Source organism: Molossus molossus, unplaced genomic scaffold (assembly GCF_014108415.1).
Source record: "Molossus molossus isolate mMolMol1 unplaced genomic scaffold, mMolMol1.p scaffold_m16_p_8, whole genome shotgun sequence".
Lineage (NCBI taxonomy): Eukaryota > Metazoa > Chordata > Mammalia > Chiroptera > Molossidae > Molossus > Molossus molossus.
Window position 1 is genome coordinate 72,753,582 of NW_023425402.1, and position 19,196 is coordinate 72,772,777.

Genomic DNA, 19,196 nt, shown 5'->3' on the forward strand with positions numbered 1-19,196 from the left:
CAAACCTTAAATCTCAAGACCTGGGCTTAGATCAAAGTTCTGTTCATTTTCAGTCATGTGCCAGAGGTCTTGAACAAGTCAACCTTTCTGTAACTTTGGAGTAATAATGCATAATTGAGTTGTTAAAAGGATTAAGTAAGATTATGTTCAGTGCTGTGTAAATTGCAAATGTTATAAAAATGTGAGGATTTGTTATGGTTACTTAAATGCTAGTCTCCCAAGAATTATAGCAAGCTAACATTTATGTTGTAAGGATTTTTAGAAAGTTTTTAGACCTTTAATTTTCAGTTGGTGAGACTGAGGAATGTGACAATTTGAAAAAAATGCTTGAACAAAATCACATAGCTCATTTTTGGCAGATTCTTGACTCCAGCTGAATTTTTTTTGCCCTTAAGTTGCCACCCCAGTGGTCCCTTCACCTCATTGTGCTCCTTTTCAGATCCTAAGGAATCTAAAAGCATGAAGACCCCGTGAGAAAGTGTTTTCTAATAGAACAGATTGAAGACTGCCTGTTTAGCCTTTATAGTATTTGCAACTTATTGCAAACCCTATAAAATAATGGTGAAAGTTTTGTAAAGTGATAAACTGCAACAAAAATATTTCAAAGTAGTAGTTTTTAGAAAAAGTGAATGACAGGTCTCAATATACAGATCTTTTCCTGTTAACATAAAGTTACATGCAATTTGTGATCTTAGATGTGATATGGTTTCGGTTTATTAAAGATTGGAAAATGATACTCTCGTAAAGGTTTATCTTCATTTGATTAATAAGTGACCTGTATTCAAGAACTTCTTTACTTCCATCACGTACCCATCACAAACCTGGACTAGCAGGATGTTACTGATAATGTTGAGACAGAGAGTTTTACGAAATGCAGTTTGTCCTATAAACTAGTCAGATAACTCAGAGGGTTTTATTTAGCCGTATTTTTGTTTATGTTTTGTTACAGCCTTAGTCATTGTTTCCACTTGTTTTCATCCTTCAGGGTATCTTCAGGAAGCCTACTTATGGACCAAACAAGTTCTGACCATCATGGAGAAGTCTCTGGTCTTGCTCCGAGAGGTGACGGACGGCTCCCTCTATGAAGGGGTCGCGTACGGCAGCTACACCACTAGGTCACTCTTCCAGTATATGTTCCTGGTTCAGAGGCACTTTGACATCAACCACTTCGGCCATCCGTGGCTTAAGCAACACTTTGCCTTTATGTATAGAACCATCCTGCCAGGTATTGTGAGGAATCACAAGTGGGTCAGCGTTAGCTATTGTAATTTTTTCTGATTATGAAAATGAGCTAGAAAAATGTGGGGTTTGAGCCATATTACCATGAAGGGGATTTTAAAAAAATCAAAGTAGAATTCAATGTAAGAGTTATATAGCCAGAACATCTTAAGAGTGAATGTGAGGATTTGTGACTTAGGTATTGTAAAGCTTGGAGCATGACGGATCACATGTAATTTGTAGCCTCCACAGAACTTTTATTTTTGTATATGTAAAACTTGTGTACATATGCAAATTCATTTTCATGAATCTAAACCGAATATAGGCATTTGTGATTACTTGTTAATTTTCCTTTTTGTGTGATCCCTCATAGATCCTATTTGGGTTTTTAGTTTGTAATTTTTTCTTCCAAACTGTATAGACATGATTCAAAATGAAAGATTACACCTACGTATTTAAGTTGGTGCTTTCATATTTTCTTTTAAATATTTTATTGAAATAAATAGTACAAAATATAGGAAAATAATCAAAAAATGAATTTCTATAAAACTCATTTCTTGTTGCTGTTTAACTTAGTCACCTAGGAGAACTGGATCAAAAAAAAAGTCGTATGTGATTTATGAATGTATTTATTTCTAGGAGAGCCTTGTTCTCCTTGTTTCTAAATAGGATGTTAGAAAACATTTAGGAGGTAGTTTTTCATCAGATGGGTCTCTCCCCACTCCACCCCCACTCCAGTGAAATGCAGTTTTTAGATGATGGTTCTAGAATTACAGTAAAAAAAAAATTTAGTGTTTAAATAATTTTGTGGAGGTTGTATGCACATGGATTGGATAGAATTTCCATTATTGGATTAGTTTTCTAAAATATACTGCAAAACAAAAGAGCCATATTAAGATTTAGTTTACTCTTACATTCAGAACTCTATTCGTTTTATTGCTTCTTCTTAAGCATACCGGAGAGACCTGTTTTGTCATTTATGTTGATAGTCAAAGGCCATCTATAGTAAGGGACCTTCAGTGGTCTCAGTGTTTTGTAATTTGAGCTGAGATCTAACAGCCAAACACAGCAGGGCTGGGGTCTGCTGTGAGCTGTGTATGTGGCTACTTCTTAAGCTAGAAACACCTATGAACACCTCTCAGAAGAGGATTCAAGTATTTGTGATGATTGAGTCAGTAAACCTTTCTTGAACACCTATATGCTGGACAGGGGATTCAGAGAGGAATAAAACACAACACCTGCTTTCAGGGTGCTCACAAATTAGTAGAAGATTCAGAAAATCACATTTTATAATAAGATTTATTTAGAAGAGATTTACTAGATTGCTAGAAGCAAAAACATTAGCTGTACATGATGGAAATATAGTCATGGTAACATTCAGAAGGGATTCTGCGTTAAGTCAGTCTGTTTTCAACATTTCTCTATTTTTCTCTACTGTGGCAATTCTAGTAGTGATTAGTGCTATCTGACCCAGAGTTTTTGCCCATTCTCCTTTTTCAAGAATGTCTGGAGCATATCCTGTCTTCCCTGCTTTTATTTTTCTGGCCTATTTCAGTATAATCTTTGCACTTTTTTCTCTCTCTCTTTTTTTTTTAACTTTCAGCAATGCATACTGGCATGATCTTCTGTGGGAATTGTAAAGTTTTCTTCCTGTCGAAACTCCGTTTCTCCCCACTTTATTGGAGGCCAGATTGAGACATTTATGTTATTATTTTGGTGTAGGATGTGGGATGAGTTGGTAGGGGAGCGAGTCTTCATTTGAGGTTCAGGAACTCACCATGCACAAGGGCATAGTGTGCGTGTCCATGCAAATATAACCGCACGTAGCATGGGCCCTGGAAAACGAGGAAAGTGGGCAGTGTATGTCATGAGTCGTCATGGCATTGTCACCACCAATGACAAGTTACCATATAACACATACAGACTTGCACACAAGATTTGTGGAAGACCTTCAGAGGGATTCTGACGAATTGATCTGGGGTGGAGTGTGGGCATTGTGGTTTTGTTTGTCATTTTTATCTAAGATACACAATTGATTCTAATTTGCAGGCAAGATTGAAAAATCATTGATTAGACCTTCATGGGAGTATGAAGTTTTAAACTCACCTTAGTTCTGTTGAACTTCTTTCCCCAGGGTTTCAAAGAACTGTGGCCATTGCAGACTCAAATTACAACTGGTTTTATGGTCCAGAAAGCCAGTTAGTGTTCCTGGATAAGTTTGTCATGCGGAACGGCAGTGGTAACTGGCTCGCTGACCAAATCAGAAAGAACCGCGTGGTGGAAGGCCCAGGGACCCCATCCAAAGGCCAGCGCTGGTGCACTCTTCACACGGAATTTCTCTGGTATGACACGTCGCGCTGGCTTTGAAAAGAGATTGTACCCAGCGTGCTAGTTTTTTGCCTTAAAAAACACCCGATCTAAAGCACTTTATGCCACCTAGAGTACTTGCAACTTCAGTTCACATCACAGTGTTTGAACTCTTTTAGAAACATGCCCTTACATTTAAATCTAACCACTGTTTGCAGTTTTGGGTTTTCTTGTATTAGAGATGTCCTGGGCTCACACAGTTTCATAGATATGCATTTCTAACTTACATCATTTTTGAAATTATATAAAAAGAGAAAACCATAAACTTTGGACTGGGTTATTCTGATAACCATACCAAAAAAAATGGTGGTAAAATATTTTGTTTTGTTTTGGTAAATGGAACATTATAATCTTCTAACAGCAAAGCTGTTGCCAAATTTTCAAAACTGACAGTATTTGACAGTTTCTCTTTGATAATAAAAGAACCATGTAATTTTTTTTTTTTGCCTTAATCTTTTAAGCCCAGAAAGAGAACCAGTGTCTCCTTTTTAAAGTATTGCCAAATGTATTGTTGGCATCCAATAAATTAAAATAAAAATTACAGGGAACAGGTTAATAATTAATCCCTGATGTCTTTTCGCTTTTGTCATTTGCATTCAACTTCAAAATAAGATTCTGTAGTTTGATTGTTTCTCTTTATTATTATATTTAATATAAACAAATAAGAGGAAAATAACAGTAGAAAAGAAATAACTGTCGATAGTTTAACCATCATTTTTTAAAACTATATTCACGGGTAAGTGTTTTTTGTTATTCCTTACCTGAGGATATTTTTCCATTATTTCTTAGAGTGGAAATAAGGGGGGGGGGGGGGGAGACAACAAGAGATATCAATGTGAGAGAGACACATCAATTGGCTGCCTCCCACATGACCCCAATCAGGGCCAGGGATTGAACCTGCAACCCAGGTATGTGCCCTTAAGTGGGAATCGAACCCGAGACCCTTTGGTCTACGGGCTGATGCTCTAACCACTGAGAAAACCAGCCAGGGATGAACTAAATATATTAATATGCAGCCATTCTTGACTCCTTTAAGGGGTATCAAGTTGTTATCTAATTGCGTTTTCATTTGCCCATAAGTAATCCAGAGAGTTCTGTAAAGCTGACTACAGGAGTCAGGTTAATGCTTAGTCTAAGTTGGTTTAAAATCTACCTTATAGGAGTTTGTAGACTGACCAAAAACTGAGAGAAAGATGGAAAATTCAGCTTGTATCTTGATTTGTTAAATCACAAAATGAAGCCAATATTATTATACTAGACCTAAGTAGAGACACATTTTCTGAGGTTTTGTAACTGAGACTCTATCTAGAACAACAGATGAAACAGCCACACTCAAACACCAGTGAGATGAACTTTACCATAATGATTGATTCACTTTAGGAAAAAAGTGTCTACGAGCTAAGAATACAGGTCTGCCTTTCTTCCCTTGAGCAGGAAATTATATAAACCTGTCAGACTGTTATTTCAAATCATCAAAAGCAAACATTGTGTTTATTATTATTTTTGTGGCCTTTCTGAATCCAAAACCTATGTTCTTAATCACTTGGAAGTTTAATGTTAATTTTTTTATTACTTTGATAATAAACATTTACCCTAAATAAAAATAAGAGACCATTTATTGTCCAAAATGCATGACCTCATCTGCAGATTAAAACGAAACCTTTAAATCTGGGGTAGGCAGTGGTAGCCACAGTTAGAAATCCTCCGGTCTTATTATTTTCCTGAATTTCATCCACTTATATTCACAGATGTGGTATTCACTATAAATTATATCTAATATGTGAAGTTCAACTCTAAATTAATTTTTGGAGGGTAAAAACTACTCTGTCAAACTTTAATAGTACCATTTATTGCAGAACAGTATTTCATTGCAACTCAAGGCTTGTTAGATTCTAGATCCTAACACAGAGCTCCCAACGAGAGGCTTGGATGAAGCCTTAATGCTATGATCTATGAGCCTCAGTCATTTGGACAGTAGCTCTGACGTTAAGTGCAGAAGGTTATTAGCAGCAGTAATCATTTCAGGCTCAAATCCAGGGATCGCATGTTGTAAAGACATTCTCCGCTCCCTATCACCAAGGGTGTTAGTCCCCTGCGCAATCTTGTCATCCATTGGTATTTTCAGAAATGTCCCTGCTACAGTCTACACTGCGAGTGCTCTGGGCAGCATTTGTGGGTTCTGATGTGTTATTTTCACTTCCACCAGAAAACCAGTTAATTTTTAAAAATTCATTCTTTCAGGTATGATGCCAGCTTGAAATCTGTTCCTCCTCCAGATTTTGGCACCCCTACATTGCATTATTTTGAAGACTGGGGTGTGGTGACTTACGGAAGTGCACTGCCTGTGGAAATCAATAGATCTTTTCTTTCCTTCAAGTCAGGAAAACTTGGGGGACGTGCAATATATGACATTGTCCACAGAAACAAATACAAAGATTGGATCAAAGGATGGAGAAATTTTAATGCCGGGCATGAACATCCTGACCAAAACTCATTTACTTTTGCTCCCAATGGTGTGCCTTTCATTACTGAGGCTCTCTATGGGCCAAAGTATACCTTTTTCAACAACGTCTTGATGTTTTCCCCAGCTGTGTCGAAGAGTTGCTTTTCTCCCTGGGAGGGTCAGGTCACAGAAGACTGCTCATCAAAATGGTCTAAATATAAGCATGACCTAGCAGCTAGCTGTCAAGGGAGAGTGGTTGCAGCTGTGGAGAAAAATGGGGTGCTTTTCATCCGAGGAGAAGGTGTGGGAGCTTATAACCCCCAGCTCAATCTGAAGAACGTCCAGAGGAATCTGATCCTCCTACATCCACAGCTTCTCCTCCTTGTGGATGAAGTACATCTGGGAGAGGAGAGCCTCGTGGAGACGGCCACGAGCTTCTTCCACAATGTGGACTTCCCTTTCGAGGAGACAGTGGTAGACGGGGTCCATGGGGCTTTCATCAGGCAGAGAGATGGTCTCTATAAAATGTACTGGATGGATGATACTGGCTACAGTGAGAAAGCAACTTTTGCTTCAGTGACATACCCTCGGGGCTATCCCTACAATGGGACAAACTATGTGAATGTCACCATGCACCTCCGAAGTCCCATCTCCAGGGCAGCTTACCTCTTCATAGGGCCATCCGTGGATGTTCAGAGCTTCAGCATCCACGGAGACCCTCAGCAACTGGATGTGTTCATAGCCACCAGAGAACACGCCTATGCCGTTTACCTTTGGACAGGTGAGACCATGGGACAGTCTGCCTTTGCACAGGTCATTGCAGATCGTCAGAAAATTCTGTTTGACCGGAGTTCAGTCATCAAGAGCGCCACTGTCCCTGAGGTGAAGGACTATGCTGCTATTGTGGAACGGAACCTGCAGCATTTCAAGCCAGTGTTCCAGCTGCTGGAGAAGCAGATCCTGTCCCGGGTCCGGAACACAGCTAGCTTCAGGAAGACTGCCGAGCGCCTGCTGAGATTTTCAGACAAGAGACAGACTGAGGAGGCCATCGACAGGATTTTTGCCATATCCCAGCAACAGCAGCAGCAACAAAGCAAGTCAAAGAAAAACCGAAGGGTAGGCAAGCGCTATAAATTTGTGGATGCCGTCCCTGATATTTTTGCACAGATCGAAGTCAATGAAAAAAAGATTCGGCAGAAAGCTCAGATTTTGGCACAGAAAGAACAGCCCATAGATGAAGATGAAGAAATGAAAGACCTTTTAGATTTTGCAGATGTAACATATGAGAAACACAAAAACAATGGCCTGATGAAAGGCCGGTTTGGGCAGGCGCGGATGGTGACTACCCACAGCAAAGCCCCGTCCCTGTCGGCCTCTTACACCAGACTGTTCCTGATTCTGAACATTGCTATTTTCTTCGTCATGTTGGCAATGCAACTGACTTACTTCCAGAGGGCCCAGAGCCTACATGGCCAAAGATGTCTTTATGCAGTCCTTCTAGTAGATAGCTGTATTTTATTATGGCTGTACTCTTCTTGTTCCCAGTCACAGTGTTAGCACTGAAGCTATCAATCGCTTGATCACTTATGATCACAAGTCTATGTTAAAAAAAAAAAAATTGCCCTTGTTTGTTATTGGATTTTTTCTCAGATTCATTTTAACAAATTAAGGGGGGTATCTCTTCATACAAGAAGGCAAGGACATGGAGAAATCAGAATTGGAACAGGCAAAGAATGTGTCAAAGGGATAAAAGTAGTTTGGTTGTCACATGATGTTCCTGGAAGTGTTTGGCTTGACTAATTTAGCAGTCCATATAATACTACACTCTTAGAAGAAACAAGAAGACTGGTTGCAAGTAATATTTAAGAAACAAAAAAGACTTAGAATAGGATTTTATTAATATTAATTTAATGCTATTAGCAATCTTCAGATACTGTTTTGTTGTTGTTGTTAATCCTTACCTGAGATTATTTTTCCATTGATTCTAGATAGAATGGAAGGGAGGGAAGGAGAGAGAGAGAGAAAGATCAACTGGAGAGAGACACATTGATTGGCTGCCTCCCGCACGACCCCTACCAGGGCTGGGATTGAACCTGCAACCACATGCCCTTGACCAGGAATCGAACCCATGACCCTTTAGTCTGTGGGCTGACGTTCTAACTGCTGAGTCAGACTGACCAGGGTCAGATACTATTTTATAAAAAGACTGCAGCACACAATTCTGAGAAATAAAGACTTTTTTCAATGGTGTAGCCATGTTTAAATAAATCAATGTTGCTAAGTCCTGCTATCATGTTGTCAACTTCCTGGGAGTAGTTGGTTAGCTAAGTGAGTAACAGCACCTGTGTATTGGATACTGTTCAGATAACAAGATAAAATGATGGCAGAAAAATCATTAAAAACTTAAAATATATTTCCAGTAGAATACATGTATCTATGAATGACTATTTTTTTTATGATGTCAGTCTCTGTACACACATAACAGATTGCTTTTATGCATCCATTGGTTATTCAACAAATTAACAATTACAGATAACTTGATTTTCTATTTTCTTTGTATGGAAAATTGTTGTAGACCCAATGACTAAACTTCAAAATAAAATATTTTATATCCTGAAGGTTGATTTCAATACCAAAGAAGATGGGGAGCTAAAATTTGGATATGATTCTTATGTTTTTTAATAGAAAATTTTCTTTAAATTTATTTTGTTAAATAAACTTAATAATTGTGATTTTTCAATTGTGTCTTCTTCTTTTCCCCATTACATTTAACATGCATGCAGCAATTTCGAAATCTTTGAAGAGAAATATTTATCTGGGTATGCATTAATTAAACTTATAAAGTAGTGTTAGAATTGAAAGAAGTAATTTCTCTTCTTATTTACCTTTTTGTTGTTTAAACATTTGAAACAAAAGCCAACTTCTGATAGTTGAGTAATGCCATACTTTTAAAAACATAAAATTTTCTTATTTACTAGCAGCCAAGTCCTCAGGAAGTTAATAGCAGCACAGAGTACTGAAACATATCCCACAGTTTATACTTCAGCATAAGAAAATGATACACGTAAGAGGAACTGAAAAGTAAATTGTCTTACATTCAGCATAGTGGAGTCTTCGATATTTCTCCCTTGAATAGATGTTGGACTCAAATTTCACAGTCAGGACATGTTCGCTAATTTGTATGTCTGAAGTTATATGATGTCTTCTCCTTTTCTTTTTGTTTGTGGAAATACCAGTATATAACAGAAAACAAGAATGTGGAAAAACTCTTTTAAGAGCACCATTTTGCAGTTCTAATTTTGAATCTTCTTACATAAATAAAACACAAGTTTGACTTTTAATGGTGCTTCACTCATTATTCTTGGAATCTAGAACATGACTTCTGGGGAAGTCTTTTTTTTTCTTTTTCTTTTTTTCTTTCATGGAAAAGGTCTCCAGGGAGGATGTCATTACACACTGTTTAAAAGAATAATGTTTTCAAAAGATGAATGCTTCCGTTTGTCCTGCATGGATGCTATTACTGGGATTTAAACTTGCTTTATGTGACAGATTCTCCGTTTACTTAACCCCATTGGACATTCCTCTCTCTACTCTTTCTCATTCAAAAGGGATGAATTGTCTGAAATGATCAAAAGCAAATTTTTTTTAAAGGGGAAATTGCCCTTTGAGGCTACCAAGCAAATCTGATCTCAGATCCAAACACTCGGGGCCTACTTTCCAATAGAGATGAAAAGTGCCAGCGAATGCCCAAATCCAGCCCTTTTGTTTTCATTAGTTCAGGGGCAAATGATAAATTAGTTTCAAAGTAATTGTTAAAAATGTGGTAATCATGTATCTTTAAAATAAAGTTCATTTAGTAGGCTCTTTTTCCTTCTAATGAACTTTGTATCTATTTCACTTTAAAAAATTTCACAGGCAGTGACTTAAGTGTTTGAGTAAAAAACTAATGCTGAAACAGATCACTGCTCTTCATATGGAGACATGTTTTATATCAGAGCTCCGGCATATTTGATTGAAACTAAGGAGCTCTTTGTAGCTTCCAGAGAACCAAGCAATTTAAATCTCCCTTGTAACTGAGTGATCAATTATGGAGTCTGTTTCAGTGCTGCTCACTCTGAAAGGAGTGTTTCAAGTTCATGGGATAATATGTGAGCTGTTGTTCAGGGAACTGGCAGGACTTTCAGTCCCAGCCTTCAGGAAAAGTTGGGAATCATTAGCATACAGAGCTTGTCTGTGCGGTGGAAGGGACATATTCCCCTTTTGGTAACTGATTAAGTAATAAACAGCCATGATGATGGATGAGACCTATTTCTGCTGAGATAGTATTCTCTTGAGATCATTGCCATAACTGATAGTAAAGTCAGAAGGAAGACCTTGTTCTGTGACTTTTAATAATTAAAATTTATCATGTCTAGAATATTAAATTAATCCGCAATATCTGTCCTAAATTTTTAAAAGTACCCAGTGTTCTAAGATTATTAGAAAATAGTTTGAACAGAACATATGCTCACTGAATAATGTTTTAAAAAGGAAAGTTTACATTATCACTCTCACTCTGTTTCTAAAAAATTCTTCGTTGTTCACAAACAACCCACAAAAGAATCATAAATTTCTCCAAATTTTTAAGAAAATTCAAGTTATGGCCCTGGCCAGTTTGGCTCAGCGGTTAGAGAGTCGGCTTGCGGTCCGGAGAGACCCGGGTTCGGTTCCTGCTAAGGGCACGTACTTCAGTTGCAGTTTGTCCCCGGCCCTGGTTGGTTGTGCGGGTGGCAGCCACTCGATGTGTCCCTTCACGTCGATGTTTCTGTCTGTCTCTCCCTTCTTTTCTCTACCTCCCACTCTATCTGTACAAAAAATGGAAAAATATCCTCAGGTGAGGATAAAAAAAAAAAAAAAAAAAAAAGAAAATTCAAGTTATGAAGTATACAGGAGTGGCAAAAGGAGGTTAATAATAATAATACAAGAGGAGCAAAAAGATATAAACTAAGACCGTCCTAGAAAAACTAAAGTATATGGTCATCTGTGTCAAGATTAATTCAGGAAATAGAAGCGGATGGGGAGGTGTGTGAAGGTCTGACTTGAAGTGTAATGCTAAAAAGGAACTTGAGAACATCTGACAACCTCCCAAATCTATTGATGAAGAAACAGGGCTGAGCGGAGGCTGTCCTCTCTCCCGCTCCCTGCCCTGTGCTTATCCCTGTGTTGATCCATTTCTATGGCAAAGCCCATTCACTCGATTCTCTCCTCTTTATGTTCATGTTGAAAAGAGGTCGGTGTCTGCAGCTTAGCTTACCGGCAAAGGTGGCATATTTACCAGCCGTATTTCAGCTAGATATTTGCTTTATGCTATATAACATCAATGAAGTACTGACAAGTTTACAGGAAAGAGCAGAAATCATGCATTTCACTACATGGACCAAATATTTAATTTGGGATCTTTTAATACATAGATTCAAACTCTGTTTAACAAGACATGTCATCACAATGTGAAGAGAAGTCGACATTGCTTTACAACTTTCCTGTTACTTTTCTTGGCTGTGTAGTTTCTCTCTCTATTTTGAGGTTTCCTCCCTCCCTCCCTTCCTCCCTCCCTCCCTTCTGTATAAGTTATAAAGATACATGATTGAACAAATAAAATCATCTAGCAGGCTTGTAGTTTTAAAAATCTGCCCACTCACTTTGTAACTGCGCAGAAACCTTATTTTCTTCAATCTAGCATTTTATTTTTATTTTTTCCTTCAAATTGGCCTCACCTAGCACCCTGACTCACCCATGTCCCTCTCCCTTGCTTAATCATTAAGCCCTTGGGACATTGAGGTTCTGGTCAGCATCCAGTAGGTCTTAGGAACAAGGTCCTGGGTCTATTTACTACTGAGACAGTTAAACGTAATATCTTGGACTCGGTTATATTTTACCTTTGGACCCAGGAAAGCAGAACCATCCCACAGAACAAATCCTTGTGAAATTGGACAGAACAACTCCATGACTGACATTAGGACCAGATGCAATAATCAGTTACCCCATACACCTAGCACCAACCAGTCAGTAGAGACCATGACCCTAGCTCCATTAGTCACCATGATGAATGACTTTTTCCCTGTATGATCCATCCCCTTGAGACCATCACAGAGCCAAGTCTTTGAGCATGAGCTATCTGAGACTCCAGGCATAGCGCCATCTCCTGAGCAAATCCTTACTTTCTTAGCTGCTAACTCCTGTGCGTGTCTCATTGGGCTTTGACACACACAAATAGACCCCTTCAGTCGGTAACACTTTCTCACTCTTGATTCGGAGTTCCTGTTAGTAACAATTTCTGATTATTTTAGCTGTTGCATTCATTCTGTCCATGTTTATGATAAGGTTTAAAATTTGCTACCCACAATGAAGAGGATTCGCTTTTTTGTTTATCTCCCTTTTTTTCCTACCCGTTTCATTTATCCCCAACCTGCTAACAGAGCTATCAGGATTTTTGGTTAAGTCAGTATCCAGTATTTATAATATGTAAAAATGATCCACAGGTGAGCCATGTAGAGTACTATCTTACTTCTTTTCATATAGAACTTTGACTTCCTCAGAGTTAGCAATTGTTTCTTTTTTTCATTTGTTTAGTTGTCAGGCGATCTCATTTTATCCCCACACTTTCGATTTAAGGGTGAATGTCCTTTTCACATGTTGGCTGACCTCAGATCTCCTTCCCCATTGTTCTGAGGATTCTCTGTGCCTCTTTTCTGTGTGGAGATATTTTCTGAATCTCGTGCTTTCATTTTTCTTCATCAATGCCTCGATTTGGTAGAGCATAGCCTCCCCGAGATTCCATGGGGAGTAAATATTTTGCCTCCTTTCATTTCTGAAAACATCTTTATTCTCTCCTTCACTTGATTGATCACTTAACCAATCATTCTAGGTTGGAAATAACTTTTTCTCAGGCTTGTGCAAATAATGCTTCATGACCTTCCTGTTTCTGATGCTGTGTTTGAGAATGTTACTGAGTTTTCTCTCGGACAGAGCAGTTTTAACCAGCAAGAAACTCCAATCTCCTCCCTACTTAGTTCAGTGGAGGGATGCCGGAGGTAGTTGATTAATAAGCCTAACTGTGCCCTGGCCGGTTTGGCTCAGCGGTTGGAGCGTCGGCCTGCGGACCAGAGAGTCCTGGGTTCGGTTCCCGCTAGGGGCACGTACCAAAAACAAAACAAAAAATAAGCCTAACTGCTTGTGTTCTCGAAGTCCAGTGGAGAAAGGGGGCTAGAGATCTCTGTTGGGTGAGTAGACACATCCTCTAGTAAGTATAGCCTCTCTGCTCAGCTGTGCCTGTCTTGAAATCAGAATCCCTCTTCTGTCTCTCCAGGGAGTCAAAGCCTCATCTGCTGGAGTCCAAGTGCACTCTCCTGCTATTGCTCCATTTTCCACTCAGGTGCTTCCCACTTTCAGAGGTGCCTGCTGAGCGAACAGGCTTGTTTCTGTCGAATCCAACCCCATTCTCTTGCTGGCTTGGATTTCAGCCTACTGTTTAGTTGTCATTCGTCCATCTTCTCTCAGCCTCTATAGTTTTGCTCTATTCTCCGTCCATTCATTCTACAATTATTTTTTGAACACCGACTAAAGAGCTGGGCACTGTTCTGGTGCTTAGAATACTACAATGGTGAATAAAATTAAGATCCTGCCTTCTAGGCACTGACTTTCTAGGGATGGGTCTGACAAATTAATGTAATTTATAAGTTATGTAATTTATTAAGAGAGGATAGGTGCTGTGGGGAGGAAGGGCAGGATGAGGAGAATGAGGGGCTGTAATTTTAAATGGGGTGGTTAGGGTAGGCTCTGTTGATGTTGTCCCCATTCACCTTTTTGTTTTTGAAACCCCTTTACTGTCAATTTAATGGGGTTTTAGGAAGGAACAGAAATAAAATTTCTATACCAAACCTAGTATGTTTCACTGAAAGCCCACATCGCTTTTCAGGTAAGTTGACAAAGAAAAAGAATGACCATAACACCTGTTTAGTGAGCATCTTCTATGTGCTAGGTACTATTTTAGGAACTGGGGATTTGGTAAAGAACAGTAACAAAATAAAACTTGGTCCATATGTTTATGTTCTGATTTTTGGGAGAGGGGGCAAATAATTACAACAAAAGTACGTGATGTCAAGTAGTGATAAGTGCTATGGTGAGAAAAGCAAAGGATAGTGATGTAAGGTGCTGGAGAGCTGGTACTCTTCTATAAAAAGTGCTTTCAGATGTGATCATATATGAACAGACACTTGGAAGAAATGAGGACCCGAATCCATGGGGACCTCTGGGAGGAGAAGAGCATTCCAGGCAGGGAGAACAGCAGTTACACAGGCCTTTAAGTCAGTATGTGTTTCAGGAATAGGAGGTAGTGTGGCTGGAGCAGAAAGGCAAGAAGAGGATGGTGGGAAGCAAGACTTGGTCGTACGTGTCCTCACAGGTTGTAGCAAAGACTTGGACTTTGAGGTGGGAGGGCTGCTGAAAGAATGGAGCAGCAGTTAACTGAGATGTGGCAGGAACAAGTACGGGGAGCTGAGTCCCAGAGCACCTACATTTTCTAAACTCCAAGAGGACATGTACAAGTCCAGAATCCACCAGTGGGTCTGGCAGAAGATATAACTGTTGGTGTATTTTTTTGTTGTTGTTAATTCTCACCTGAAGATATTTTTCCATTGATTTTTCAGATAGAATGAAAAGGAGGCAGGGAGGGAGGAAGGGGGAGAGAGAGAGAGAGAGAGAGAGAGAGAGAGAGAGAGAGAGAGAGAGAGAGAGAGAGGTGAAAGAGAGACATCAACTGGTTGCCTCCCATACAATCCCGACAGGGCCCAGGATTGAATTTGCAACCCAGGTACGTGCCCTTGACCAGGAATCACACCGGAGACCCTTTGGTCCTCAGGCTGACACTCTAACCACTGAGCCAAACAAGCTAGGGCATTAGGGCATGTTGGTGTCATCTTAAAATTAAATGGAAAAGCACTAGCTGTATAAGAGGAGAAATACATTCTGGGTAAATGGAATAGCACAAAAGAACAGAGGTCTGAAAAATCAAGTCTTATTCAAGAATTCATCCCGATTGGTGTGGTTGGCTCGTGGAAGTGGTTGAAAATGAGACTGGAAAGAAAACAGGGAGGCTTGTGCAGGACTTCACATGGCATGCTAAGGAATTTGGACTTGCTTCTGCAGTGACGGCTCCTTAACCTTTTTTGTGCCTTAGCATATCTGAGGGGTACAACAAACACCCATTCCTGAGCCAGCATGGCAGCAGTTTTCACCAGGTGAGATCTAGGGATGGGGGTAAAATGACTTGGGTGGAGGAAGTTGATGATGTCACACATCCCCGTGTCTGTGGGAGTGGTTTTGAGAAATCCTTGAGATGGTGCTGATATGCCCCCATTTTTCATACATTCAGTTTAGGGGTGAGTTTCTCTCCAGTTGGAAATCACTGCAAACAGTGGGGAGCCACTGAAGGATTTAAACAAACAAACAAACTTTTTTATTAAATTTATTGTGGTGGAATTAACAAAATTATATAGATTTCAAGTGACATTCTATGATAAATCATCCGTACGCTGTATTGTGTGTTCACCACCCCAAGTCAAGTCTCTTTCCATCACTATTTATTTCCCCTATACCCTCTTCTACCCACCGCCCACCCCCCTTTCCCTCTGGTAATCACCATACTGTTGTCTTTCTATGAGTTTTGTTTTTTTCCTAATCCCTTCACCTTTTTCACCAAGCCCCTCAACCAGTCTCCGACAGGATTTTCTTTTCAAATAATCAGATTTGCATTTTAGAAAGATAGCTTTAGCTTCAACCTAGAGGGTGGAGCCAGTAGGAGGAGATAAGCAGCTCCTAACTAAATCCAGACCGGAATATTCAGGGCCTAGCCCACAGGTAAAACGTGACCGGGGAGTGTGCATTTTGTGGGAGTGTTGGTCAAAAGATAATAGCCTAGGGACCCTCAGGACGTATGTGTCTCCGAGTCTCATTTACTACAGAAGAACATTGTTGCTGGCCATGGCTCTGCCCCAATTACTCTGACTTTCCCTTAATAAGCTTAGGAAACTGTCAGAATCTTCCTGCCATTTTTATTTTCAGCCTGTCGGTTCCAGCAGGGACTCCACCTGACTGGTGTGGCAGGGGTGGAGGGTGTGTGATGGAGGGTGTGTGATGGAGGGTGTGTGATGGAGGGTGGTGGGAAACAAGCCTCAACTGAGGTTCTTTAAAAAGAGTGCCAATTGCAGGAGTATTTTGATTAACCCAGGCAGTTGGAGTAACTTGTAAGTGGGTGAAGTAAAAATGCCACTTTCTGCATGTCTCTAGGAATTAGTTATTGGGTAGTCTTTGTCAAGGAAGGATCATATGAGTTCAGTGGTGTGTCCCAAAGAATGGGCCTTTGAGGCTTTGGTTTAAAGGAGCATTTCTTTTTTTTTTTTTTTTTTTTATGAATTTTTATTTACTTTTTTGTTACAGATATTTTACCTTTTTACCCCATTTGCACCCCCCACCCCACCCCACCTCCGCCCCGTCCCCGGCTTAGTTGTCCATGTCCATTGGTCATGCATACATGCATATAAGTTCTGTGGTTTATCTCTTCCCACCCCCCACCCCCTCTTCTGAGGGATGTCAGTCTGTGCCCTACTTCCATGTTTCTGGGTCTACTGTATTCCTCAGACTGTTCATTATATTCCGTATATAAGTGAGATCATGTGGTATTTGTCTTTTTCTGCTTGGCTTCTTTCACTTAGGATAATACTTTCCAGGTCCCTCCATGTCGTCTCAAAGGATAAGAGATCTTTCTTTCTTACAGCTGCATAGTACTCCATTGTGTATATGTACCACTGCTTTTTTATCCATTCGTCTACTGGTGGACACTTGGGCTGTTTCCAGATCTTAGCTATTGTAAATAGTGCTGCTATGAACATGGGGGTACATATAGTCTTCCTGATTGGTGTTTCAGGCTTCTTAGGGTATATTCCCAGCAGTGGGATCACTGGATCAAATGGAAGTTCAATTTTTAATTTTTTGAGGTAGCACCATATTGTTTTCCATAGCGGCTGCACCAGTCTGCATTCCCACCAGCAGTGTATTAGAGTCCCCTTTTCTCCACACCCTTGCCAACACTTGTTGTTTGATGATTTGTTGATGGCGGCCATTCTGACAGGTGTGAGATGATACCTCATTGTTGTTTTAATTTGCATCTAAAGGAGCATTTCTTCAAGCAACAGCATCTAAAAACATTTCAGTCAGCTAAAACTTTCCAAATTAGACAATGAAAAGTTATTTTAGTATATATTTAGGAATTATTTTCTGAACAAGTTTTCAGTGGTTTAGGCATCTTCTTTTTCTTCCATGGAAATAGTAATAAAAAGATACCGTTCTGTGTGAGGGGAACATCTAGTCAGTTTTCATTGCTTTCACTTTCCAGCCTTTGTTGTTTACCACTTCTTAAAAAAAATTTGTTCAGGACAAGAGACAGCTGGTAAAAGAAAAGAAAACCCCCTTTATTGACTTCCTGTACAGATCGTCTTGATTTCTTAGCTCTTCACCCCACTCACTAAGGAATTTGTTTTACTGACGGAAGGATGGACCTGTTATTTATTAGGGTTCTGAGGAGAAATCCTTGCACTGTATATATTGTATCTGTTCTTGACACAAAAAGGGAAGAAGAAAAAAAATGTGATGATTTTGAAAGGTGAATTTACAGAACTTTTTTGAAAACAAAGTTGAAATATAAATTGCAGTTACATGTTAAAACATCTCTCTTGAGAAGGTGCCCTTGGAACATGAGCTTACCCTTCTTCATTCCTTGATCAAAGAACAAAGTTTCTGCTCCACTTTAAAAATAAACAAATAAATGAAACCTCACTACTACTGAACACTGCCCTTGGGTAGCTCACACTTAGGCAACATAAATATCGCTGCTCCATCTGTCTTCCCTAAGAGGCGATATCTTCAAGAGCAGAGATGGTGTCTCTTGCTCATTATATACACTTGGTTCTTACCCAGTGCCTGGCAGAAACATGGTATAAAGAAAATACTTGACAGTTAAGAGTAAACAAACAAAGCACCCAAGGCTGTGGTCCTAAAATACCTTACATATAAAGCTGCAGATCTTCCAACGAGCTAACATCACTAACCTCCCACATAGTTGTGAACTTTGGCCCTGAGAGATGCTCCAGCTAGATCCTGGCCCTTTTTCAACATTGTCACCTCTGGCTGTGAAGGCCCTAAAATTCAATCTCTGAGACAGGGTACATCAGAAAGGCAGATGTAAGCAAGGTCCACGTGCAGTTGCTGTATGTGCATACACGTGGTGGTCCCTAGTGGGATAGAAAGCCCAGATGCCAAAGCACAACTTAAAATAACACACTGTTTGTGTGGGATGTTGCAAACCACAGTCATCAACAGACTGCTGTTAAGCTTCAGCAACTGCCTATGAGATTGCCTTCTGAGTTCACAACACTGTGCAACCCAACGAGCAAAGCCTCATCGGCACAGCTGTTTTCTTAGACAACATAGGACAGTACGGTATAGGCGCAGGCCCTGTGGGTGGGCAACATGGCTAGGAGAGTTGGTTATTCAACTGGCTTTGCAGCCACACCTACACATGTGAAGAGTCACACCCTGGCACTTCAGAGTACACCACACTTCCTAAAAAAGACTCTGGCAAGAGTATCTCATATAAGTTACTGCATGTTTTCTCTGCTTATAAACAGAGTTTCTGTGTTGCTTAGTGGATGTGTTAAGGGCTGTATAGATGATGAGAGGAGCTTTGTGACTTCACTTCTGAGGAGAGGTCATTTTTTATATAAAAAAAGGTAATTAGGACGCCAAAGGAAAAACTAGGGAATGAAAGAATATTTGATAATTCTGAAAAGTAATTTTGTTTTTAAAATAAGATATAGCCCTGGCTGTTTGGCTCAGCGGTTAAAGCCTTGGCCTGTGGACCAGAGAGTCCCGGGTTCGGTTCCCGCTAAGGGCATGTGCCCCCCGGCACGTATTGGGGTTGTGTGGGTGGCAGCCAATCAATGTGTCTCTCTCACACTGATGTTTCTCTCTCCCTTTCTTCCTTCTTCTCTCCCTCCCGCTCTGTCTGAAGATAAATGCAAAAGTGTCCTTGGGTGAGAATAAAAAATAAATAAATAAATATTAAAAATAGGATATA

General features: G+C 39.8%; 1 protein-coding gene across 6 annotated transcripts in view; it reads left to right on the forward strand.

The window, feature by feature from the left end:
* DSE (dermatan sulfate epimerase) overlaps window positions 1-7,959 on the forward strand; it is a 59,974-nt gene extending 52,015 nt beyond the window's left edge. For 5 of the 6 annotated variants that reach the window (XM_036248880.1, XM_036248882.1, XM_036248881.1 and 2 more), the window contains 3 exons: window positions 986-1,225; window positions 3,353-3,560; window positions 5,827-7,959. In XM_036248880.1, the coding sequence (XP_036104773.1) occupies window positions 986-1,225; window positions 3,353-3,560; window positions 5,827-7,585 (2,207 nt within the window). In that variant the 3' untranslated portion in view covers window positions 7,586-7,959. The remainder of the gene's footprint in view (window positions 1-985; window positions 1,226-3,352; window positions 3,561-5,826) is intronic. The other variant, XM_036248884.1, reaches the window with a different exon arrangement.
* The last annotated feature ends 11,237 nt before the right edge of the window (window positions 7,960-19,196 follow it).